We start from the raw sequence: 27,679 nt of genomic DNA on the forward strand, positions 1-27,679 counted from the left end.
AGTGTGTGTGTGTGTGTGTGTGTGTGTGTGTGCACTTACTTATGTCACTTTTGGGGACATTCACCAGAGTACACACCAGTAAACTGAGGACCACCTTGACAATTTAAGACTTTTTTGATGTCCTCATTTGTTTGACTATATAATGGCATTCAGCATGTCCTAAAATGGTGTCCTAACTTAAAATCTCACTTGTCCCAAAAATGCACTTTTACATGATTTGTGTACTCAAAGTGTGTATGCCCCCCCACTAATTTGTGTATAATGCAGCGCCCTCTAGGAGAACTGCACTTCCTGAAAGATACACACTCGGGAGATTCTGACCAATCACAGGCCAGGAAGATTAGGGCCCCATATCGCCCCAATCGGCCATTAAATGAACTGCACATTTTAAATATAATGATAATCTGACCAATCAGAGGCCAAATACGCGATCAGTAGAGATTGCGGAAGATATTATATGAAAGAATGGACACATTATTTACAGTTGTTTAAAATAAACCCTATCAATTTAAAACAGACTAACCTGTATTAAGAATCAGGATCTCTTATGATGTGTTTCTCAACTTTGCATCGTATACTCGGTTTCTCTGTCGCGTCTGTGTAAAGATCCCGTGCAGCCTCTCCCTCGACTCACTCATCGAGTGACTGACAGGACCCGCGGTACAGTAATGCAGGCAGCACGTGTGTTTGTGCTGCGCAGATCGATCGGTTTGTGACATCACAGTTTTGCGAAAGCGATTCAAAAGCACACTCAACCGTCTGTGCTCGCGGTAGTTTGATTTCATAGCCGGACCAATATGCGCAGCGCTGTATAAAATCGATAACAGTTGTTTATTAATGGTGCAGGAACAGTTTAATACAGGGGAGACGGACATTAGGCTTTAAAGGAAACATTTCTTTCTAAAAGTAAAGTGGTATGTTTACATTTAATGCAGTAGGTGTCATTACAATGTTTTTGTTTATTTAATTAAATATATATGACACAACGCTTACGAAAATTAACCATGGTTTTACTACAGTTAAACAAAAACAAATAGTAAACCATGGTAACCACAAAATAACCATGGTTGTTGATAACCAAAAACTATAATTGGTTAGTGTAGTAAAACCATGCTTTTGCTGATAGTAATCATTACCCCAAAAAACATGATTAATACACTTTTAACACAATAAAACCATGGTTAATTTTCGTAAGGATAATATGTTAAAACATGAGGAATTGTGTGCTTTTTGTTGCAGTTTGATTGGTTTGAATATTTTTTCCTTCTTTATGTTTAGTTAGAATAAAATCGATCTCTGACCATTCTGTTTAATTCAGATGGCTAAGCAGACTGTAGCCCAATCCACTCCACACAGTAAGCACAGCAAACATCACCTCATGGCATCAGATAGTGATTTATAATATAATCATAGAAACAATCATAATCCTCATGCCATATTTCATCATTAATCATTATATTCAGTTTCTAGAATAAGAATAAATGTGTATTTTCAGTTTATTAACTAAAAGCTCTAAAACAATCACAAATCAAGATGAAGTTTATATGATTTTTATAATTATATAGCTGGAATTCAAAGAAGTAAAGTTAGCAGTTTGTCAGTCAGTGATTTCATGCTTTCCACCACATGTCACATCAGACTTTACAACACATATACAATTCTCATTCAGAAATAAAGTCATATAAGCTGTTTGTTTAGAGAACTGTATCATTTAATTTAAAAGGTGCAGTCCTCTGAAGTAAAGTTAGTAGTTTGTCAGTCAGTGATTTTAGGCCTCACATGTCTAAGCACCCTTCCCCCGACATCACAGTAGCACATCAGACTTTACAATACAATTCTCATTCAGAAATAAAGTTATAAGCTGTTTGTTAGAGAACTTGATCATTTAATTTAAAAGGTGCAGTCCACTGAAGTAAAGTTAGTAGTTTGTCAGTCAGTGATTTTAGGCCTCACATGTCTAAGCACCCTTCCCCCGACATCACAGTAGCACATCAGACTTTACAACACATATACAATTCTCATTCAGAAATAAAGTCATATAAGCTGTTTGTTTAGAGAACTGTATCATTTAATTTAAAAGGTGCAGTCCACTGAAGTAAAGTTAGCTTGTCAGTCAGTGATTTCAGGCCTCACATGTCTAAACACCCTTCCCCCGACATCACAGTAGCACATCAGACTTTACAACACTACAATTCTCATTCAGAAATAAAGTCATATAAGCTGTTTGTTTAGAGAACTGTATCATTTAATTTAAAAGGTGCAGTCCACTGATGTAAAGTTAGCAGTTTGTCAGTCAGTGATTTCAGGCCTCACATGTCTAAGCGCCCTTCCCCCGACATCACAGTAGCACATCAGACTTTACAATACAATTCTCATTCAGAAATAAAGTCATATAAGCTGTTTGTTTAGAGAACTGTATCATTTAATTTAAAAGGTGCAGTCCACTGAAGTAAAGTTAGCAGTTTGTCAGTCAGTGATTTCAGGCCTCACATGTCTGAGCACCCTTCCCCCGACATCACAGTAGCACATCAGACTTTACAACACATATACAATTCTCATTCAGAAATAAAGTCATATAAGCTGTTTGTTAGAGAACTTGATCATTTAATTTAAAAGGTGCAGTCCTCTGAAGTAAAGTTAGCTTGTCAGTCAGTGATTTCAGGCCTCACATGTCTAAACGCCCTTCCCCCGACATCACAGTAGCACATCAGACTTTACAACACATATAAAATTCTCATTCAGAAATAAAGTCATATAAGCTGTTTGTTTAGAGAACTGTATCATTTAATTTAAAAGGTGCAGTCCTCTGATGTAAAGTTAGCAGTTTGTCAGTCAGTGATTTCAGGCCTCACATGTCTAAACGCCCTTCCCCCGACATCACAGTAGCACATCAGACTTTACAACACATATACAATTCTCATTCAGAAATAAAGTCATATAAGCTGTTTGTTAGAGAACTTGATCATTTAATTTAAAAGGTGCAGTCCTCTGAAGTAAAGTTAGCTTGTCAGTCAGTGATTTCAGGCCTCACATGTCTAAACGCCCTTCCCCCGACATCACAGTAGCACATCAGACTTTACAACACATATACAATTCTCATTCAGAAATAAAGTCATATAAGCTGTTTGTTTAGAGAACTGTATCATTTAATTTAAAAGGTGCAGTCCTCTGAAGTAAAGTTAGCAGTTTGTCAGTCAGTGATTTCAGGCCTCACATGTCTAAGCACCCTTCCCCCGACATCACAGTAGCACATCAGACTTTACAACACATATACAATTCTCATTCAGAAATAAAGTCATATAAGCTGTTTGTTTAGAGAACTGTATCATTTAATTCAAAAGGTGCAGTCCACTGAAGTAAAGTTAGCAGTTTGTCAGTCAGTGATTTCAGGCCTCACATGTCTGAGCACCCTTCCCCCGACATCACAGTAGCACATCAGACTTTACACCACATCTACAATTCTCATTCAGAAATAAAGTCATATAAGCTGTTTGTTAGAGAACTTGATCATTTAATTTAAAAGGTGCAGTCCTCTGAAGTAAAGTTAGCTTGTCAGTCAGTGATTTCAGGCCTCACATGTCTAAACGCCCTTCCCCCGACATCACAGTAGCACATCAGACTTTACAATACAATTCTCATTCAGAAATAAAGTCATAAGCTGTTTGTTTAGAGAACTGTATCATTTAATTTAAAAGGTGCAGTCCACTGAAGTAAAGTTAGCAGTTTGTCAGTCAGTGATTTCAGGCCTCACATGTCTGAGCACCCTTCCCCCGACATCACAGTAGCACATCAGACTTTACAACACATATACAATTCTCATTCAGAAATAAAGTCATATAAGCTGTTTGTTAGAGAACTTGATCATTTAATTTAAAAGGTGCAGTCCTCTGAAGTAAAGTTAGCTTGTCAGTCAGTGATTTCAGGCCTCACATGTCTAAACGCCCTTCCCCCGACATCACAGTAGCACATCAGACTTTACAACACATATAAAATTCTCATTCAGAAATAAAGTCATATAAGCTGTTTGTTTAGAGAACTGTATCATTTAATTTAAAAGGTGCAGTCCTCTGAAGTAAAGTTAGCAGTTTGTCAGTCAGTGATTTCAGGCCTCACATGTCTAAACGCCCTTCCCCCGACATCACAGTAGCACATCAGACTTTACAACACATATACAATTCTCATTCAGAAATAAAGTCATATAAGCTGTTTGTTAGAGAACTTGATCATTTAATTTAAAAGGTGCAGTCCTCTGAAGTAAAGTTAGCTTGTCAGTCAGTGATTTCAGGCCTCACATGTCTAAACGCCCTTCCCCCGACATCACAGTAGCACATCAGACTTTACAACACATATACAATTCTCATTCAGAAATAAAGTCATATAAGCTGTTTGTTTAGAGAACTGTATCATTTAATTTAAAAGGTGCAGTCCTCTGAAGTAAAGTTAGCAGTTTGTCAGTCAGTGATTTCAGGCCTCACATGTCTAAGCACCCTTCCCCCGACATCACAGTAGCACATCAGACTTTACAACACACATACAATTCTCATTCAGAAATAAAGTCATATAAGCTGTTTGTTTAGAGAACTGTATCATTTAATTTAAAAGGTGCAGTCCTCTGAAGTAAAGTTAGCAGTTTGTCAGTCAGTGATTTCAGGCCTCACATGTCTAAACGCCCTTCCCCCGACATCACAGTAGCACATCAGACTTTACAACACATATACAATTCTCATTCAGAAATAAAGTCATATACGCTGTTTGTTTAGAGAACTGTATCATTTAATTTAAAAGGTGCAGTCCTCTGAAGTAAAGTTAGCAGTTTGTCAGTCAGTGATTTCAGGCCTCACATGTCTAAGCGCCCTTCCCCCGACATCACAGTAGCACATCAGACTTTACAACACACATACAATTCTCATTCAGAAATAAAGTCATATAAGCTGTTTGTTTAGAGAACTGTATCATTTAATTTAAAAGGTGCAGTCCTCTGAAGTAAAGTTAGCAGTTTGTCAGTCAGTGATTTCAGGCCTCACATGTCTAAGCGCCCTTCCCCCGACATCACAGTAGCACATCAGACTTTACAACACACATACAATTCTCATTCAGAAATAAAGTCATATAAGCTGTTTGTTTAGAGAACTGTATCATTTAATTTAAAAGGTGCAGTCCTCTGAAGTAAAGTTAGCAGTTTGTCAGTCAGTGATTTCAGGCCTCACATGTCTAAACGCCCTTCCCCCGACATCACAGTAGCACATCAGACTTTACAACACTACAATTCTCATTCAGAAATAAAGTCATATAAGCTGTTTGTTTAGAGAACTGTATCATTTAATTTAAAAGGTGCAGTCCTCTGAAGTAAAGTTAGCAGTTTGTCAGTCAGTGATTTCAGGCCTCACATGTCTAAACGCCCTTCCCCCGACATCACAGTAGCACATCAGACTTTACAACACATATACAATTCTCATTCAGAAACAAAGTCATATAAGCTGTTTGTTTAGAGAACTTTATCATTTAATTTAAAAGGTGCAGTCCTCTGAAGTAAAGTTAGCAGTTTGTCAGTCAGTGATTTCAGGCCTCACATGTCTAAACGCCCTTCCCCCGACATCACAGTAGCACATCAGACTTTACAACACTACAATTCTCATTCAGAAATAAAGTCATATAAGCTGTTTGTTTAGAGAACTGTATCATTTAATTTAAAAGGTGCAGTCCTCTGAAGTAAAGTTAGCAGTTTGTCAGTCAGTGATTTCAGGCCTCACGTGTCTAAACGCCCTTCCCCCGACATCACAGTAGCACATCAGACTTTACAACACATATACAATTCTCATTCAGAAACAAAGTCATATAAGCTGTTTGTTTAGAGAACTTTATCATTTAATTTAAAAGGTGCAGTCCTCTGAAGTAAAGTTAGCAGTTTGTCAGTCAGTGATTTCAGGCCTCACATGTCTAAGCGCCCTTCCCCCGACATCACAGTAGCACATCAGACTTTACAATACAATTCTCATTCAGAAATAAAGTCATATGAGCTGTTTGTTTAGAGAACTGTATCATTTAATTTAAAAGGTGCAGTCCACTGAAGTAAAGTTAGCAGTTTGTCAGTCAGTGATTTTAGGCCTCACATGTCTAAGCACCCTTCCCCCGACATCACAGTAGCACATCAGACTTTACAACACACATACAATTCTCATTCAGAAATAAAGTCATATACGCTGTTTGTTTAGAGAACTGTATCATTTAATTTAAAAGGTGCAGTCCACTGAAGTAAAGTAGCAGTTTGTCAGTCAGTGATTTCAGGCCTCACATGTCTGGGCACCCTTCCCCCGACATCACAGTAGCACATCAGACTTTACAACACATATACAATTCTCATTCAGAAATAAAGTCATATAAGCTGTTTGTTAGAGAACTGTATCATTTAATTTAAAAGGTGCAGTCCTCTGAAGTAAAGTTAGCTTGTCAGTCAGTGATTTCAGGCCTCACATGTCTAAACGCCCTTCCCCCGACATCACAGTAGCACATCAGACTTTACAACACACATACAATTCTCATTCAGAAATAAAGTCATATACGCTGTTTGTTTAGAGAACTGTACCATTTAATTTAAAAGGTGCAGTCCTCTGAAGTAAAGTTAGCAGTTTGTCAGTCAGTGATTTCAGGCCTCACATGTCTAAGCGCCCTTCCCCCGACATCACAGTAGCACATCAGACTTTACAACACACATACAATTCTCATTCAGAAATAAAGTCATATAAGCTGTTTGTTTAGAGAACTGTATCATTTAATTTAAAAGGTGCAGTCCTCTGAAGTAAAGTTAGCAGTTTGTCAGTCAGTGATTTTAGGCCTCACATGTCTAAGCGCCCTTCCCCCGACATCACAGTAGCACATCAGTTTACAACACACATACAATTCTCATTCAGAAATAAAGTAATATAAGCTGTTTGTTTAGAGAACTTTATCATTTAATTTAAAAGGTGCAGTCCACTGAAGTAAAGTTAGCAGGGTCAGCCAGTGATTATGTTTACATGGACAGTAGTAATCTAGTTACTGACCTTATTCTAAATAATACAGTATTCAAATTAAGGTGTTTACATAAAATGCTTTTAATGCTTTCATGTTCCCATTTTACATGTTATAGAATAAATCCATTAATCGCAGACATTATTACAGCCCCATGTTACTCCTGAACAACATAAAGTTCATCGTTGTTGTGATACTATATTATTTTTTATTTTAAATATTACGAAAGCTTAAAGTGCAGTTAATTATTTGTTATGTGTTAGATGTAGGGTTGCTAACTTTGTCACCCTCACCAAATACAGGACAAAAGGTGGTCTGCTGCAGCAGTGCAGGCATGGTTTTGTTTGTATACAGTGTATTTTGTCCAAATGATAGCTAATCCCTTAATTAAAATTGTATAATAACTCTTATGCCTTGGCAACATACAATGGGTTTATTAACAGTTTGTTGGTACAGCAGGTACTTTTAACACAGTCCTTAAATTGAACCATTACCGTATAACGCTGCTGAAAAAAAACAGCATCAAACCAGCATGGACCAGCATGGGAATTATGCTGGTCTATGCTGGTTTAGCTGGTGGTCACAGCATACCAGCGCCAAAACACAACATATGCTGGTATGACCGGCATGGGATGCTGGTGCTAATGCTGGTTTAGCTGGTGCTAATGCTGGTTTGGTGCTGGTTTAGCTGGTGCTAATGCTGGTGCTGATGCTGGTTTGATGCTGGTTTAGCTGGTGTTCACTAGCAAACCAGCACCAAAACACAACATATGCTGGTCTTGCTGGTATGCTGGTTTTTTCAGCAGGGAAGACAAAACAGTTGTGACTTCTGCACTAAGGGTAATTAAACGTTATCCCCTTCATGTTCATCTTACATGTGACAAACTAAAACTAACATAGATTCAATGATTCTGTGAGCTGTAGTTTTGCAGAGTCAACTTCAAATACTTTAATTAAAACACACAGGATGTGAATTAGAAGTGTGAGAATGTCCAAGCAAAGTTGGAAATGTTTTGTTGGGGCCTTTAAGATCGATTTATTACGCAGGTCTGGATCAGTGATCTCTTTGTAATTGAGACTGAGCATTTTAATTATGAAGATCTTTGCACAAATAATAAAAGGATAACATGATATCATATTATATGACCCCCTTTAGCGTATACTGATTGTGTTTGAGATTATTCTCAAGTGTTCAGCACTGCTTGCTACTTGTTTGACTTCATGCGGTGCCGCATGAACAGACAGGCGGATGACATCAAAGTACCGCGAGAGCATTTCGATAGCAGTCCACTTTGTCTGAATTCTCAAATCACTCTTGTTGGATTTTGTCGTCATCTGCTTCTCAGTTGTTGTGGAGCCACAAGAAGTCGAGCAAGCCTGTTGTATCAGTCACTGTTTAGATCAACGTAGCAGTCAAAAACAAGACATGGGAGGTCACATACAGGACTAAAATCAATGAGACCCAAAATACAGACATGCCGACTAATACGGGACAGTTGGAAACCTAGCTAGAGGGCCTTTCCTGCTTGAAGCCATCTGTTTACAGCCAAACGGTTGACCACTGTGTGTGTATATGTGTCCTGTCACAAAACTCCCACACAACGTTCGTATTGTGATTGAAGTGTGTAGGTCATGATGCACTTTGATAATGAAGCTAAAATATGAATATGAATTTGATTTGTGTTTACTTTGATTATGACTTTAGCCAAATAAGAGTAATTAAAAACCACTGTTTACATCTTAGTTTTGCAGTTGTTTTATTTGAATATTGTTGTGCATGTAAACATTGAAACCCACTTGTTTTAGCCACTGATGCTCCACATCAGAGCAGCACATCAAACTGCTAACTACACAACCAGAAGAAATGAACAGGAGATTTAGTGTCATTTGAGGTTATCAACATATAAACATGCTTTTCACACTGGAAAAGTTAACACCAGGTTATTCTAAACCCCGGGTTAACGGAATCCTGGGTTTCACGTGTCACACTGTTCGTGCTTAACCAGGGGTTAAGAGATAACCCTGGGTATTCATAATCTGAAGTTACACATTGTGTATTCCTAAACTCTAGGTCAGGTGTCTAAAACCCTGCTCATACACCTGTCTGTAATTATCAAACAACCCTGAACACCTTCTGTTTCAGCTGTGTTCAATTTGGGTCAAAAGTTATTATATTATATTTTTTACTTGTTTAAAAAAGCTTTGTTGCATGTTTAATTTTTATTAGGTAATAAAAAAGACAGTACAATAAGATATTGTAGGTGGAGCAGTAAATGTTCTCAAGAAACAGAGCTTTCATTAAGCTGTTTTGTTGTATGTATTAAATGTTTTTAAAAGTACGTTCCATCAATTAATTTCCATGTGGATATGTCAACATTTAGAGGAATCTCTCTGTAAATAGCAGTTGTTTTGGACAGTAGCACGAGGTGCTGTGCTGATCCCCTTGTCTGTAGCGTAACAGCAAAAACACTAAGCTGTGTTCATACAGCTCTGCGCAGATCGAACAAGATATGACATCACAGTACCGCGAGATCAAACTTTATCAATACGTGCTCGAATCGCTCACGCGATATTTCAACGTGACATCCTTTCGACCTTCCTATCAACGACACTTTTACTACGCAAGTCAGCAGCAGTGGATTCGTTTCCCTGGAAATGCAGACACGTGATAATGACATCACCGCTGTTAGCCCCAATTTCCCGCGAAGCAGACTACACGCGCTCATTATAGGAGGAAAGGTGAGTTCAGTCCTATGTATAATAACATATTTTTGCAAAATATGAAAGATAAGCAGGATTAACATACGATTTGTGAAATATTTTATCTTATTTGACGGTTTGTGGTCAAAAATATTATCTTCCTGAGTAGCCTATAATGATATTGGCATTGGTCAGTAAACAAACATTCGGTTTCAGAGTAACTTAACTTACTTTACTGATCTATTAATGTTGTCCATAAACGACTAAGTGCTTAGTAAAATTATGTGAAATAGCAGTAATAGATTGGGTAATTAGTATTTAATTCTTATTGTTTAATCTAAGTTTCAATCATGCGATTTTCTTATCATGCACAGTGGCACGAATAGCCACAGATATCTTTAAAGATTTTAAGTTGTGTATGTATATCTAAGTTAACTACAGTTGTGTATGTATGTGTGTGTGTGTATATATCTAAGCTATATGTATATTTACAAAAGTATACATGCATATACATAAGTTAGATACATATGTTATACCATTTGTTGGCTATTTGGGTAAACAATTTTAGCAACCTTAATATTATGGTTGATTAATCGATTGATTAATTTAATTATTTTCAGTCATTGCATGTCACTGCAGTCGCCATGATGCTGGGTATACCAAGGCAGAAAAAACGAAAAAGACCTCAACAGGATGCTGAGCATCACATTACTTGCAAAACAGACAAGCCTGAGCTTTATGAGCAAGTTATCAGCAAATATAAAGGTAAGATAAATTCTGTAGTATAGACGGTTTTCTTTCATGTACGCAAATGTAAGTTGCAAAGCATAGTTTATTTGTATGTGCATACAGACTTTTTATGCATGCGCATTGCGACAAAATGCAACACATCGCCTGGGCTACCTACTTCAAAATCCGTCAGTGAATGCATGATGGAAATTGTGTCACGTGCACTCTACATGGACTCTTGTGATAGATCCTGCTGACTTAAAGGGGCAATGAATCTGTCGATTTTATTGTTTTATACTGTTGTCTGATATCTACTTATGATGTTCAAGTGGTTTTTCCATTCAAAAACATCAAAGGCAATAAGTAATAGGTTAGTTTGTAACATGGATTAGTTGCTCTCTGGATAATGGTTCGTTTGAAGGGGCGGGCCGCAGTGAAGACCTGGACGTAAACGCCCACTGCTATGATCCCCGTCATTACATGTGGGGAAATGTTTTAAAAACATTGATGAGTAAAAATAGCAGCCGAACACAAATATGTTTGAGCCACAAAAGATTCTGGGTGCTAAAGATGATACCCATAAATGACAATACGTATAGTAAAGTATAAACAAAACTATAAACTCAACGTGACTAAATTACCATAAACAACACAAGTAAGCACGCATCAGAATCTAAACCACGGCTGATAAGTCCTTATCACTAACTTTGTATATTTCTATTGTGCTTGTGAGGTTGCTCTTACATACACATAACGTTACATACCACAGTTATATGATAAAAAAGCTTTGTTGAGTGTTGGACCTTACAAACGCGACTTGCCTAAATTACCGTATACAACACAGTAAGCAGGCATCAGAATCTAAATTAGGGCTGGTAAGTTCTTCCTTATCACTAACTTTGTATATTTCTATCGTTATATTACAGTCATATTGTTAAGTGTTGCACCTTTATTAATGGTTTAATTTTTTTAGTAAATTAAAACAGTAAAATATACGTGTTTAGACACTGATGTTACAACAGGACATATCAAGCGATCTTTTACTAAACAGTAGTGACGCGTAGTAACTTAAAGTAAAATGTATTACTCACTGTGTATACTGTTGTGTCATTCCTGCCAGATGCAATATTACTGGTGCTTTTAATCACAGTTTCTCTGCAAATCCAGCACCGACTCATGGCTTCTTTACAAATGAATCCGTGGTACACATAGTAAACAAACACTCCCCACCCGAGCTGGAACTTCTTCAAAAACAAACTTTAACCACGCATTCCTAATGTTATGTTCCAAGCCTCCGTTAAACAGCGTCTGTGTTCTTCCCATAGACGGTTCTTCCACAACCGAACACTTTGTTGGGTACCTATAACAGATCACCACGTCAAAATAAAAGGAAACATGTTTTCAAAAGTGATTTTGGTTACATTTGGCAATCTTTAAAGACATGTTTACTAGGGGTGGCACGGTTCACAAAACCCTCGGTTCGGTTCGTATCACGGTTTAATGGCCACAGTTCTCGGTTCTGTACGGTTCTTGTTGTTATTTTTACTTTTAATTTTTAACACTCCAGAAATGTATTATTTATTAATGTAGTAATTATCCATAATTTAGGATACATTATTAAAAAAGTTATATCATGTAATCATGCACAAACTGAATTTGACTTTAAGCACATTATTGGGACCCTCTCTTTTTTTGGCAAAAAAGGAGAATGTGTATATCCATCTTATGTGCCTTTTTAGCACACAAAGATAACTTGCATTTATCAAACTGCCAACTTCAGTGTAGCTTTAAGATTTATCACTGAGAGGCTGCTTAAATACTGCAGAGAGTATATGTGGACGAGAGAGAAACACAACGTTTACACCTGTAATATTTAAATCCGTCTCTTTTTTCCACTTTTGACCACTTCTGTCCTGGTTACTTTAAGAGGCAATTTATGAAATAAGATCGCGCAACTTTCCTACGCTAGCAAAATGAAACTACGCGGAAATCAGCCGCTTTAGTTTTATCAATAAAAGGCTAAAAATAGCACACGTTCACTGTGTTTTCGCGGCAGAAGTCAGAAAATACGTTCAGTACCTTAGCTTAGATAAATGGGCGGAGAGAAGGCGGTGTCCTGTGGCTGTTCGAACACATTCAACCCATAGACTGCAGTTCTATCTATTGTTTTTTTCTACTGTCATTGTAGGTAACATCATCCAACTCCGGGCAGACTTCCTTTTCTCTCCCACTTGCCATTTCTACATGTAACATAACCTGCAGCACTCACTCTCCACAACAGTCAACTTTTCTTTCGCGAAAGGGAAACACGCCATCTGAGGCAAGGTCACATACAGGGCACGAGGCTATTGCGCATGCCATGAACCGTGCGACGCACACACGCTCCGAACTGAACGGTTTGGATTTTTTTCATGAACCGTGCCACCCCTAATGTTTACTGATTGTTGAGACACTGCATGGTTTGCTTTACCCCTGACCCACACATGTCACGCAAAGCTGTGGACGGGGCTACAAAAGTGGTCATTGTATATGGGTTTGGGGAGGTGTTTCAATTCTACTCTGACATCATATTTCAGCACATTCCTGAATATACCATTTTCCTGGCTTGGTGCAAAAAACTGTTATATTTCAATAGCATGGACGTTTTCAAATTTGTATGATGACCTCTTATATAACAAATTATCAAGGTAAAATTTATTGTTTTACTCCTTTTAATCCAGCCGACAACAACAAAATGAAAGATCCAACTAGGGCAATGTCCAAATTTGTTGGATACCACAGATAAAACTTCAGATCTAGTAATTTTTATTATTGTTTTTGGATAAGAGCTCATGAAAATAATAATTAACTTTAAAGGAACATCAGAACTTACTGGTATTTTTTTCTTTTTAGGACGTGGAGTTTTCACCACTGAAGCATTTTTTAGAGGTGATTTTGTCCTTGAATACAGAGGTGAACTTCTGACTTCAGAGGAGAGCCTTGATCGATCTAAACTCTACAATGACGTTGAGAACACATTCTTGTTTGATTTTCAGTGGCATGGCAAAAATTGGTGGTGAGTATAGAGTTATTGTCTTGAAGTAATAGGGCGGTTAAGGGTTAGTTCACCAAAACTCCTGTGGCCAGTTGCATAAAACTTTTAAGACTAGTCTTTAAAGTTAGTCATGAATTTTTTTCTTCAAGACTGATCATAACTGTTTTAAGTATGTTACATAGAAAGGTAGATTGGTCTAATTTAAATCCAAATAATAAGACTGATTAGCCCTAACTAATTGCTAGTTAGTCAGAATAATTCTTAAGACGCAGTCTTAATGTCACGGCTATGTTTATGCAACCGGCCCCTGGGTCCTGGTGATCCTCGTCTCTGCACATTTGGTATGACGCACTCAGTACCCAGCTGATGATTTTTATTGTGTGTAAAAAAGCAGACACAAAGGGGCAGTTTACCATACAGGGTTTAGATTAATCCAGGACTAGGGCTTAGTAATATTAGGACATTTTACAAAAAAAATTTGCTGTGCATCTTGTGATAAAAACAGTGGCACTGATATGTTAAAGAGCACCTATTGTTTTTAAATTTCCTCTGGTGTTTAAGTGTGTATTTGTACATGTTAACAATATGCAAAAGTTACAAACCCCAAAGTAAACCATGACGCGAGTTATCGTCTCCAACGTAAATCTCTTTTCTTGGATTACAACAAACACACGGATTGTAGGCAAAAGGTTTACTTCCTGGGATTGGTGATGTAGACAAGACCGACATTATCATAATTCATCCTGCTTCGAACTCAACCTGTAAGTTAACTCCTGTAACTCCTGTTAGTAACTGAATCTTTCAATCATGGTAAGAAGTCTCATGTTTCCAGCTGACAGAGCTAATCAGACCAATCACAACATACAGATTAGCTGACCAATTAGGCACACAGCTTTTCAAATCCGTGCGTTTCAGGAAGAGAGTGAAATCTGGAAATACAAAAATAAACCTTATGTGGAAAATAATGTGTTTTTTAACCATAAACCACATGAACACATTATATTATACCAAATACACAAAATAATATTGTTTTTTAGCAATGAAATAGGCGCTCTCTAAGATATCTCAGTGAAAGCTGTTTTCTGTTCAGACAATTCAAACTTGTATTCAGGTCTGCGAATAGACTTTAGCCCTGTTCAGGAATCTGCCCCAAAATGTGTAGAGCAGACCATATAACCAGACCCACTGATGTAAAATGCCTTAAAGCCCAAAAAACTCATTTTGATTTCATGTAGTTGTTAAGATATGTTTACAGAAGTTACTCTTACGAGGTACAGGCATAAAGGAAACAACTGCTGTACAAGATTACAAATCAGTCTCTTATGCTTGGTGGTATTTTTATGTATTTATAGCATGGATGCATCCAAGGAAGATGGGTCTTTGGGAAGACTTGTAAATGATGAGCATAGAAATCCTACATGCAAAATAAGAACTGTTGAAGTGAACAAAAAACCTCATCTGTGTCTTTTTGCTGTACGAGATATCCAACCAGGAGAAGAAATCACTTACAGTTATGGAGATTCAGATTGGCCTTGGCGAGCTAAGGTACTGTCAAGTATATCCTAAGAATCTTTAACAATATTTCATGATGACATTTTTCTCTTATGCTGATTTGATACCATATGATTGTGTTCTCATATTTCTCAAATCTTTCATTTAGGTATCATCAACAGAATCCAGTGATAAAAGCCCAGTCAGCAGTTTGGATTTGCAGAAATTGGTAAGTACACAAAACATCTATATTCGGGTTCTATACAGTCATGTGGGAAACTAGCAATTTGAGAGGTTTTTGACATATTGGACAAGCATTTAATCCTCTGTGAAACAATGCCACAACTTCTAAATCGTGCATTTTTTCAGTAAACGTATTCTTGTTTTTTTTTTTAAACAGAGGAATACTGACAGATTTAAAAAGTAGGTTCAGCTAAAGTTACTGTAGGACAGATGAACGTGTACCTTATATTACTGCATCTCACTGTCTTTTATACATCACAGTATAAAACAAAACCATACAAAAGCTTAGCAAATACAGTACAAAATTTACCCCCTAACTCTTCTTTTCTGACTTTCAGTTCCATCAGGCTCCTCCTGTTTCCTCATCTGCCCTGTATAAGGTGTACATCAATGAACCACATAAGCAAGTTGAGCCACAACAGTCAGGCAAAGCAAGTACATCAGAGAATAAAATGGTAACCATTCTATACATGCAGAAAGTATCTTAGGCCGTTTACTTCATCAGATAACTAGTTACACTATATGGACAAAAGTATTGGACGGCAACTTCTAGTGAACACATTTAACTACTCATTTCTGTGAGCACAAATCTTAATGCTACAGTATATAATGATATTTTCCAAAATTGTGTGTGTCTAATTTTATAGCAGCAGTTCGGGCAGAGCTCTTTTCTATTCAAAACTTAACAATGGTCCCACAATCGATTTTGTATTTTAAAGACATTCAAATCTTTAATAAATCACAACAGTCGTTATGTAACAAAATGATGGTTTGCGCTGGCACAAGCTGTTAGTAAATCTGGCCCATAGACTCTTCTTACTTTATGTGCTATATCTTTTCTAACAGATTTATGGGTTTCCTTATTTAGTTTACTAAACTAAATTTATTTGGCTTGCTCTTAAAGGAATAGTCTACTCATTTTCAATATTAAACTATGTTATTACCTTAACTAAGAATTGTTGATACATCCCTTTTCCATCTGTGTGCGTGCACGTAAGCGCTGGAGCGCGCTGCGACATTTCGTTCCATTCATTCAATGGTACCAATCAGAGATAAAGTTAGATGTGAGCAAACACATCAACGTTTTTCCTGTTTGAGACGAGTGGTTGTACGAGCAAGTTTGGTGGTGCAGGGTGAAGCGTGGCGCTTTTCTGGGTGGATTTAAAAGAGGAGCTGTGTTGTATGGCGTGGTAGCGCTTGTGGGAGTACTTCGACTCGCCTGAAAAGTCCGCTCCCCTTCTCACTCTCATAATGGGAGAGGGAGGGTGTTACTGCGCCGAGTCGAAGTACTCCCAAAAGTGCTATTACGCCATAAAATATAGTTCCTCTTTTAAATCCGCTTAGAAAAGCGCTATGTTTTATTTTGTACCACCAAACTTGCTCGTATAACTACTCGTCTTAAATAGGAAAAACGTTGATGTGTTTGGTCACTTCTAACTTTATCTCTAAATGGTACCATTGAATGAATGGGGCTAAGCTAAATGCTATCAAAGTGTCGCAACGCGCTCCAGCGCTTGCGTGCACGCACACAGATGATAGAGGGATGTATCAACAATTCTTAGTTAAGGTAATAACATAGTTTAATATTGAAAATGAGTAGACTATTCCTTTAATCTAAACCAGAGCACTTGAAATTAAGCAATATTTTATATTTACTTTTTGTTTTCTATATTTTTGATTGGTTTTGCCTAATGTCTTTGAGTGTCACAGCTTTTAACATTATGTACATTTTACTTTTATTTTAAGTTTAATACCTTTTCATATATCCTCAGAAACTCAAAGATTGCCATGAGCGCTTTAACAGAGCACAAATTAAAACGAAAAAGACTGCCATAGAGCCATCACAAGAATATTTCATGGTGAGTAATATTTGGATATGATCATCACATTACTTGATTAGCACCTCAGTCAATTAAGACTTTATTATTTAAAGTGTTAATAGTCGTTGAACAGTTTCCATGCTGCTTTTATTTTTAACTTTTTTTTCAATTATACTTTTAAAGTTACAGACAGTATTATAGCATACACATTTAATGCACCGTCTTAGGCACCCTGTGCAATGTTTACCTCTGTAAAAGCCTTATTGCCCTCATACCCTTCTCCTTCTCCTGTGCAGCCCTCATCACCTGTGATGACCACATCATCTTTCTCTGCACTTGTGCAGCCCTCATCACCTGTGAAGACCACATCATCGTCCTCTTCTCCTGTGCAGCCCTCATCACCTGTGATGACCACATCATCGTCCTCTGCACTTGTGCAGCCCTCATCACCTGTGAAGACCACATCATCGTCCTCTTCTCCTGTGCAGCCCTCATCACCTGTGAAGACCACATCATCGTCCTCTTCTCCTGTGCAGCCCTCATCACCTGTGATGACCACATCATCTTCCTCTGCACTTGTGCAGCCCTCATCACCTGTGATGACCACATCATCTTCCTCTGCCCTTGTGCAGCCCTCATCACCTGTGAAGACCACATCATCTTCCTCTGCACTTGTGCAGCCCTCATCATCTGTGGTGTCCACATCATCTTTCTCTGCACTTGTGCAGCCCTCATCACCTGTGAAGACCACATCATCTTTCTCTGCACTTGTGCAGCCCTCATCATCTGTGATGACCACATCATCTTCCTCTGCACTTGTGCAGCCCTCATCACCTGTGATGACCACATCATCTTCCTCTGCCCTTGTGCAGCCCTCATCACCTGTGAAGACCACATCATCTTCCTCTGCCCTTGTGCAGCCCTCATCACCTGTGAAGACCACATCATCTTCCTCTGCACTTGTGCAGCCCTCATCATCTGTGATGACCACATCATCTTCCTCTGCACTTGTGCAGCCCTCATCACCTGTGAAGACCACATCATCGTCCTCTTCTCCTGTGCAGCCCTCATCACCTGTGAAGACCACATCATCTTCCTCTGCACTTGTGCAGCCCTCATCATCTGTGATGACCACATCATCGTCCTCTTCTCCTGTGCAGCCCTCATCACCTGTGATGACCACATCATCGTCCTCTACTCCTGTGCATCCCTCTACACCCTTGCCCTGTGCTGCTTCCACCCCTGTGATTTCCTCATCACAGGTGTCTGAGACACTATCTTTAATGGAGGTGGGTAATTGAGATTAGTAATGACTGTTTAATGTGAATTCACAGACCTAATATTATTATCATCTATGTCATGGTGCAAAAAGATTTTATGATACAGTTGTATTGTACAGAGTTTCTGTTTGTGATTATCAAACCGTGCCAAGTGTGCCATCTACTAAGGCCTTATTTGCTAAGCTACAGTTTGAAATATATCTAGTTGAAATAACTGTTTTTTGCTCTTAAGTGTTTTATTTTTTAAATTATTATTATTTACATTTAATTATTATATACAATTTTATGTACATTAGTTTTGTTTGTTCTTTTTTCAGATGCACTCATTAAGGCAATCAAGAAAAAGACAGGTTTGTAATTAACCATGCACTTTATATGCTTAAATGAGTTCCTCTTGTTGAAAATCAGTTGGATTCTGGCAGTTGTCTATCCCATTAAGCAAGTTTTTAAACATTTAGTTAAAGAAATAATTTTGCATGATTTAAGTAAGTGTAACATTTTTCTCATTTAGTATTCTGGGAGTGCCTACAGTGATTCAGATGTTACGGACTACAGTGATGTTGACTACATACCCCAGTTCAGCTCAGATGAATCAGAAGGAAGTGCTTCTGGACAAAGCAAGGCTGAAAGGAGTTCAGATGGATCAAACAATAAGTCTGAATGTAGTCATCCTAGACCCAACAAACGTTTAAGACATACTAAATCACCCCTTTCAAAAAGGAAAGCTGAAGAGGCAGGTAGTTCATCTGCCAAATGTATGACAGCAGTGTCATCAAAAAGGATGAAATGCCAAACTGAAGATACCGAAACCTCATCTGACAAAAAGACTTTGGTTCAGTCAATGCCATCACCACAAAAAAAGAGCAGGTCATATAACAAAAAACAGTATTGCCTTTATTGCTCTAAGCCATATGCAAAAATGGCAAGACACCTTGAGTTTGTACATCGCAATGAAGTAGAGGTTGCAAAGGCTGTAGCTTTTCCAAAACGTTCCAAAGAACGAAGAGTCCAGTTAAACCTTCTTAGAAAAAAGGGCAACTTTGCTCACAACACAGATGTGGTGAGAAAAGGGGAAGGTGAGATGATTGCCTGCTACCGTCCAAAAAAGTGCAAAAACCCCAAAGAATTTATCCACTGTATTCACTGTCAAGGCCTTTACAACAAGCTCAGCCTATGGAAACACATTAAAAACTGTCCACTTAAACCGAAGGATGATGAAGCTCAGGGCAGAAAAAGAGTAAGATCTCTTTGTGCCCTAAAAACACCTGTTGGCTTAGAGGTGAGTAAAGGTTTCAAGAAAGTACTTTCCCTGATGAACTATGACGAAGTTTCAAGGGTGATTCATAGTGACAGATGCATCATGCAACTGGGAGAGCACATGTTTAACAGGATGGGATCTGATGTGACCAAACATGACTACATCCGACAGAAAATGAGAGAAGTTGGCAGACTTCTTCTTGAAGCAAGAAGGATAACCCCACTGAAAACAATGGAGGACTTCATGATACCAGCAAACTTCAAACATGTCATATCAGCTGTGAAAGTTGTGTCTGGCTTTGACGAAGAGAAGAACTCTTACCGCATTCCCTCTTTAGCCCTCAAACTTGGACATTCTTTAAAAAAGATCTGTAGCATTGTTGAAAGTAATGCGATGATGTATGGAGACCATGAGCGTGCTGAGTGTGCTCGAGACTTCAGAAAAGTACACCAAGCAAGGTGGAATGAATACATTTCTGCTGGTGCTATAACTACATTGAAGGAAGCCAAGTGGAATGCACCACAGATCATTCCTTTCACTCAGGATGTCAAAGTCCTGCACGCACATCTAGAAAAGAAACGGGATAAATTCCTTAGTAAACTTAAAAACTGCCCCTCTGCAGACAGCTATGCTGCTTTGGCCAAAGTCACACTCTCCCAAGTTATCCTGTTCAATAGACGAAGAGAAGGTGAGGTGTCACGGATGCTTTTGTCAGCTTTTCAAAGCCGGGATTCTTCTGAGCTGCATGAAGACATAGCCATCTGTCTTTCTGAGTTCGAGAGGAAGCTGTGTAAACACTTTACCAGAGTAGAGATCCGTGGTAAGCGAGGGAGAAAGGTCCCTGTCCTCCTCAAACCTTCATTGGTTTCTGCCATGGAGCTGCTTGTTGAAACACGTGAGGCTTGTGGTGTCCCAAATGAGAATCCTTTTATGTTTGCCAGATCTGGTGCAATGTCTGCCTACAGAGGAGGAGAGTGCATAAGTAAAGCTGCTCGTGAATGTGGCATTAAAAATCCTGAAGCTCTTTCCTCAACCAGGCTCAGGAAACGCATAGCTACCATGTCAAAGATTCTCAACCTTGATGAAAATGAAGCAGATCAACTGGCTGATTTTCTCGGTCACGATATAAGGATCCACAGACAGTATTACCGGTTACCAGAGGGGACATTGCAGCTGGCAAAAATGAGTAAGGTCTTAATGGCAATGGAGAAAGGAACACTGTCCAGCTTTAAAGGAAAGAGACTTGATGACATTGAAATCGACCCAAATGGTATGTATGAAATTAGATTTTTGTGCGTGTCTGTGCTTTACATATTTGCAAATCTGTATCTTTCATCATCTTTTGCAAAAAATACATTGACAGATTCCTTTTATTGTTATAGAGCAACTTGAGGCCGAAGGTGATACAATGTCAAGTGATGAAGAGGATTGTAGTGACCTGCCTCAGACAACATCACCAGTACCAGCAGAGACTGATCAACCATCTGCTTCCCAGAAAGATCAAGGTAAAAAAAATCTTTAAACTACACAAACAGCAAGAAGTGAACAACCCTGAATTACTAAATACAATACCTATAGGCAACAGTAGCAAGACAGGAGCTTTTCAAAATTTGAGTTTGTTGTACAGTCAGTTTGAAGAAATAGATAAACATATATTATGTGATTTGTCATTTATTCACTAAGGCTGCGTTTACATTTTGCATTAACATGCGATCTCGGTGATCCGTTCACGCAGATCCGATCATTCGTATATCAGGATACGGCGCGTTTACATTTGTCACATAAATGTGGCTTCTGTATCTGGATGTGTGACCTGATCCCGTTCGGGGAGACGCGCGCTGGGTGGATAGCTGTCAATCAAAATGGGTACAGCTGTCTTTAGCCACAGGATTTAGGGTTTTCGCGCTAACCGCAATCCCGTATTGTACAGTGCTACTGAGAAGCCAACAGCAGAGAATAACAAGCAACCCCAACAACCGTGATGTTCACATTTTAAGCGTTATATTTTTTAGCTTTAAAAGCCTTCTCTTTAAAAGCCTTTATAGCGTCCGCACCGCGGATGAATATCCTGTTTTTACCTAAACTTGACTTTCACCCGCATGCTTTAAATCAACAACAAAATCCGCGTGAAACATGACCGACTCGACTGTTTTATTCTGCCTTAATAAAGGGCTTTTGGCTCTGCCTGAACTTATATGTATATTTATATTTTAACCATGAACTGTTATGTTTCCTGGTAATTTTAATATGATTTAATTAAAAGAGCTAACAATTTCCTAAATTTCCTGTTCATAGTGCGTGAGAAGTAATGTAATTTACAAACATATAAGTAACCTTGCATAAAACCAACACTGAATAAATGTATTTGGTTAATGTTATTATGGTTTGTACGTGTTTTAAAGTAACTTAAAATGTGTTAAATGAGACAGAAACAGCCGATTGACCAGAAAGAAGCGCAACATTCACGCTGATATGGCATGGAAACTCAAACATTATAACGATCCTGAATTCTGCCATTAAATATTAAATCTCTCTATGAATAGGAACATATAACATATGCCTGAATAACTTAAATACAGTCAGCAGTGTTAAAATGCTTTTGAATATCGATTTATTAAGATACTTTTAAGCGTAGCTTCCATTGCTCCACAAATATGAATGTATGCGTCTCTCACCTGCGCTCCATGACCTAACGTCCTTTATTTTTAACAGCTGTCAGTAAGAGGAGATGATAGTGGGCGGGGTTTTTTGTGACGTTGACCTGTAAATGCAGATACGATGGCTGGATTGCGTTTACATTACACTGAGATCCGATCACAATGCGTCCTCGACTACCTCTGCATCAGGACACACAGATCGGATAACATTCAGATCACAGACGTGTTTACACTTGTCTTTTCAATGTGTATGTGGACAACATCCGGATACAGGTCGCATGTTAATGCCAAGTGTAAACGCAGTCGCCTTCTGCCTACACTGTTATGTGAAAAACCTGCAATGAAATTCACATACACAGTATGATTTTTATTTACATTGTTATATTTAAATGCATCAATGCACAATACTTAATTATAAAAAGGATTTTACTATACACCTGTAATATGGTAAATTGGGTATATACAAGTCTTAAAAACAGTAATATGTGCCCCGTCACGGAAACCAGTGACACAAGTCGGCAGAACAACTTTTGAGCTAATGATAGAAAAGCATTTTTATATTTTTTGCAGAATCTGTTGAGATCACGAAGTAGCCTCTACATGTTTGATATAGCAGTATTTGTATATTTAAAAGGGTACATTTTGAGGTTGGTATCTGCTTTTTTTACGCAGTTTCTAGAATGCAGTAGGTGGTGCCGTCGTCTGTGTGCATTTACATACTGGATAAGCCAGCTTTTGTTTCTTTTGTTATTGCCCCTGCCCTCAGCGTGGCTACTTAACCTCTTGAAAATGAGCCCCACTGTAGCCCAAACCAACCTATGTTCACTAAAATGGTTGTTTTTACCAAAAATACTCACAGTTAGGAGTCGTCTTCGTTTCATAGCTATTCGAGCTATTCAAGAAATCTTACGGAGTAGTCTAATTTCGACTCGCTCTTGCAGTACTTTGACGTCATCCGCCTGTCAGTTCTTGCAGCGCCACATGAAGTCGAACACACAAAAAATCACACAATGATTGTTGAATTCGTTATGTAATTGGCTACGTATTTTGTCTATCAATATTTGCCATGAAGTCATTGGCTGATGGAGGAACGATCGAGCGATACAGTGATATAAAGTGTTACGACGTAAATGGTCATCAGATTATATATTATAATCTATTACCAGACTTTCATTCGAAATCTGATGTAAACAATAGACTATATATATTTCTATATTTCATGGCATTTGTGGACAAAAATGGTCATTGGATGATTCACACGTCTGAAACAGACTGGATGCGACTTGTGATAAACACAAAAAGTCCTGTTTATTTTTTGTCTGTTTTCATCCAGACTTCTTTCACAAAAAACTACATATGATGATAGAGCATCTGTATCTCAAAACGGCTTTACAGGGTGTATGGCTTAGCTAAATGAGATGTAAATGAGCCCTATTGTCACTCCCAGCAGAACAGAGGTGAAAATGATCCAAACTTTAAAAGGCTATATCTCCGCTTTGAGGTCTTTTGAGTTCCTACATTCAAATGGCAACAACTTCTCCAAATATGATCAGATTTCCATGTGTTACACATCGCTGGAAAGCTTAGATACTACACATTAAGAATCTGCCCCAGACTTGTGTCCCTACTTTCCGTGTTCGGTCACATATCTAAAAATTTCAATGTTGGCGTTTTGGTGAAATATCAATTTCTTTTTAGTAGTGCTGCAACGACGCGTCGACGTCATCGATTACGGCGACTACGAAAATACGTCGACATGCGTAAAATGCGTCGACGCGTCACGCTGTTTACATTCATCTCGCGTAATGGCTGCTTCTGCTCCTGGAAGTGTTTTCCATACATTGATTTGTTTGTGTGCGCCACAAAATCAACAATGGTCGCAACATTTACATTTTTATTTTCATTTAAAATGGCTTCATTTATTGTTGTGAGCGCTCAGTGGTGCCTCTCTTGTGCATGTGCGCTCTCTCTCTCTCTCTCTGTGCGTGAAGCCCCTAGACAGCGCCTCTCATACATGACACTGAGTGAAAGAATTAAAAGTTGGCTGTGTTTTCCGTGCGGATTCCTTTGTGTACTTGCATTTTCACGTAAACGTCAGATGTTACTGACAGAGAAGACGACTGATTCGAGTTTATCATGAAAGGTTAGCAATGTTTTCGCGCACACACTGGTTCTCTATGTGCTTGTGCGCGAGCTCTCTCTCTCCTATGCCCGCGCATGTCTTCTGTAGTAACTCTGTGTAATGGCAATTTTTTTAATTTGCGCCGAATTGTCTGTGATGTCGCGTTTATAAATCAAAATTTTAGTAACTTAATAGTTAAAGTAACAGCTGGTTGAATTAAACACGAGGTTATTGGGTCATGTTTAGTCACTATTTTAATAGTCTTTGGGGTGGTTTCCTGGACAGAGATTAGTTTAAGCCAGGACTAGACCTTAGTTTAATTAGGAAATATAATTAGTTTAAACAAACATGCCTTACTAAAAACATTACTTGTGTGCATTTTGAGGCCAAACTAAAGGCACTGATGTATTTAAAGATATGTCAGTGGAAGATGTTTTCAGTTTGGACAGCTCTTATATTTATTTTAGTCTAGGACTAGTCTAATCCCTGTCTGGAAAAACGCCTCTATATGTCTGACAACAGAACAGATAATATGTGAAAATAGCATTCAGTTGTGTTAAAATACAATAAAACAACCAATGACTGTCAGATCAGACAGAGAGTAGAAAACAGATTATCCAACAGATTAAATAGCTAATCAAAAAAAGAACACTTTATTAATAAAAAAAATAATTGTTAGAGTAGTCGACTAATCGGAAAAATAATCGCTAGATTAGTCGACAGAAGAAATAGTCGTTAGTTGCAGCTCTACTTTTAAGTGATCTGGCTCCCAACTGCATGAATATTGCTTTTCAAGCTACTTTGTTTGAACTTGAAATGTCAAAGTTCAATATCTATGTAGATGTTCCTCTGTGTGGCCAGGTTATGTTTCCTCATGTCATATTCTCTAGGGGCTAGGCTTCATTTATATGGGTTTAATATTTAAATTACTATAGTTTTCATTCGCCACATTTATCAACACCCATTCATTTGTGTGATGGAATTGGCCACATGAAAGTTTAATGAATCACACATGAGTGGTGTTGTAAGATTGTGTTTGCGCATGGATCTGCGCTTGTTTCTACATTTGATTGATAAATAAATCCCATTGACTTTAGTTGTAATAAGGATATGATTTTTCACTTTATAGGTTCATCAATACCTCCAAAAAGAAAATGGGAAGAAGTTGAGGTAAAAGCTGTTGAAAAACACATGATGAAGTTCATAAAGACATGCAAAGTTCCTGGTAAGCAAGACTGCGAGAGATGCATTCAAGCAGAGCCAGAAGCCTTGAAGGAGCGTACTTGGACTGGTGTGAAAAATTATGTGAGAAACAGGATCACCACTTTAAAAAAACAGGGTGGATTATAGGGGAGCAAATAAAAAACACTTTTCTTTTTACTGTAAAAAAACAGAGCATGGTGAGGAAAAGTTGCCATGTTACAAAAACATAAAATAATGAATGCCTTTTCTAGAATAACTTTTTAACATGTTTAGGGCTGCAAAATGATGAATTATGACTAATCGTTTGCAGAATAAAAGTTTTTTTTTTACATCATATGTGTGTATACTGTGTATAATAATTATCTATATATAAATACACACACATGCATGTTTATATGTAATTTATATTATATAAACACTTAAAATATAAATAGATTTTGTTTCTTCAAATTGTACATTCATGTGTGTGTGTGAGCTACATAATTATTATACACAGTACACACATATATCATGTAAACAAAAGCTTTTCTTCTGCAAACGATTCATCATTTTGTATGTTTGTAATATATAATAGGTTCCTTTCAGACAAACTATATTTATAGTTTACACATCATGCTCTGTTTTTTTTAAAAATGAGTGAAAATAGTAAGGAAGAGTAAAGGTGTATGAAGAGGGAGAATTTGTTTGAGTACTGGAGGAAACAGAATATTAATGAGGTAAGCAAGGCAGGAGAAGAGAGAGGATTGAATGTAATGGTTAGACGATAATTTCTGTAAAAAGCTGAGGAAAGCAAAAAGAACATGCTGAACTGACAAATTTCTAATTTTCATTCTTTGTTTACATGCATGTTTACATGTTGTTATATGTTTACATGTTGCTATTTTTTTCTGTCAACATATTCTGTTCTATATGCACTTTTAAAATATGTCAGTATTGTTTATTTCCTTTAATTGTAATTACAATAGTTCAATGTAGACAGAAGTTAATTGAGTGAACTGAAAGTAAAGAGATAAAAGGAGAAGCAAAGATAAAAGAGAAGAGGGAGGAGCAAAAGGAAAGTGAAGTGGGAGGAGCAAGGTAGAAGGCAAGAAAGTAAAGGTGAAGAAAAGAGTGAAAGAGTTCATATCAGTTTCATTGATTATACTGTCCTATATTTTATACTGACACTTTTATTGGCAAACTAAAATGCACTTAACTTTTAAGTAACTGTGTTTATGGTTAAGTGCTGTTACTGATATTGCCTAAAAATTCTGACATTTATAGCATGCATTTGCATGGTAAATAAATGGTTTGGAAGTCATTTTTCCTTGTTTTCTTGTAGTCCTCAAAGTGACTTAAAATCTGAGTTTGTGTATGACCAGAGACCCTGAAGTGACCTAAAATCTGAGTTTGTGTATCAACCAAAGTCCTCAAAGTGACTTAAAATCTGAGTTTGTGTATCAACCAAAGTGCACAAAGTGACTTAAATTCTGAGTTTTTGTATCAAGCAAAGTCCCCAAAGTGACTTAAAATCTGAGTTTGTGTATCAACCAAAGTCCTCAAAGTGACTTAAAATCTGAGTTTGTGTATCAACCAAAGTCCTCAAAGTGACTTAAAATCTGAGTTTGTGTATCAACCAAAGTCCTCAAAGTGACTTAAAATCTGAGTTTGTGTATCAACCAAAGTCCTCAAAGTGACTTAAAATCTGAGTTTGTGTATCAACCAAAGTCCTCAAAGTGACTTAAAATCTGAGTTTGTGTATCAACCAAAGTCCTCAAAGTGACTTAAAATCTGAGTTTGTGTATCAACCAAAGTCCTCAAAGTGACTTAAAATCTGAGTTTGTGTATCAACCAAAGTCCTCAAAGTGACTTAAAATCTGAGTTTGTGTATCAACCAAAGTCCCCAAAGTGACTTAAAATCTGAGTTTGTGTATCAACCAAAGTCCTCAAAGTGACTTAAAATCTGAGTTTGTGTATCAACCAAAGTCCCCAAAGTGACTTAAAATCTGAGTTTGTGTATCAACCAAAGTCCCCAAAGTGACTTAAAATCTGACTTTGTGTATCAACCAAAGTCCCCAAAGTGACTTAAAATCTGAGTTTGTGTATCAACCAAAGTCCCCAAAGTGACTTAAAATCTGAGTTTGTGTATCAACCA

The 27,679-nt window shown here is 37.7% G+C and overlaps 1 protein-coding gene across 1 annotated transcript; it reads left to right on the forward strand.

Annotated features, from left to right (window-relative positions):
• The first annotated feature begins 9,503 nt into the window (after positions 1-9,503).
• LOC129445121 (uncharacterized) lies at positions 9,504-25,876 on the forward strand. Its single transcript, XM_073863872.1, has 12 exons — positions 9,504-9,747; positions 10,329-10,473; positions 13,330-13,492; positions 14,824-15,016; positions 15,132-15,191; positions 15,544-15,660; positions 16,978-17,064; positions 17,322-18,314; positions 18,623-18,655; positions 18,817-20,833; positions 20,946-21,068; positions 25,472-25,876. Exons 1-12 carry the CDS (start codon positions 9,664-9,666, stop codon positions 25,690-25,692), a joined length of 4,236 nt encoding a protein of 1,411 aa, XP_073719973.1. The 5' UTR covers positions 9,504-9,663; the 3' UTR covers positions 25,693-25,876.
• Positions 25,877-27,679: the final 1,803 nt, after the last annotated feature.

This window comes from Misgurnus anguillicaudatus, chromosome 25 (genome assembly GCF_027580225.2).
Source record: "Misgurnus anguillicaudatus chromosome 25, ASM2758022v2, whole genome shotgun sequence".
Taxonomy (NCBI): domain Eukaryota; kingdom Metazoa; phylum Chordata; class Actinopteri; order Cypriniformes; family Cobitidae; genus Misgurnus; species Misgurnus anguillicaudatus.

Excerpts from the sequence above, each read along its gene's own strand:
- LOC129445121 (XM_073863872.1), top strand. The coding sequence starts at position 9,664 with ATGCAGACACGTGATAATGACATCACCGCTGTTAGCCCCAATTTCCCG. Across the intron at positions 15,192-15,543 it reads GTTTGGATTTGCAGAAATTG|TTCCATCAGGCTCCTCCTGT; the intron begins GTAAGTACACAA and ends TCTGACTTTCAG. Across the intron at positions 21,069-25,471 it reads TGCTTCCCAGAAAGATCAAG|GTTCATCAATACCTCCAAAA; the intron begins GTAAAAAAAATC and ends TTCACTTTATAG.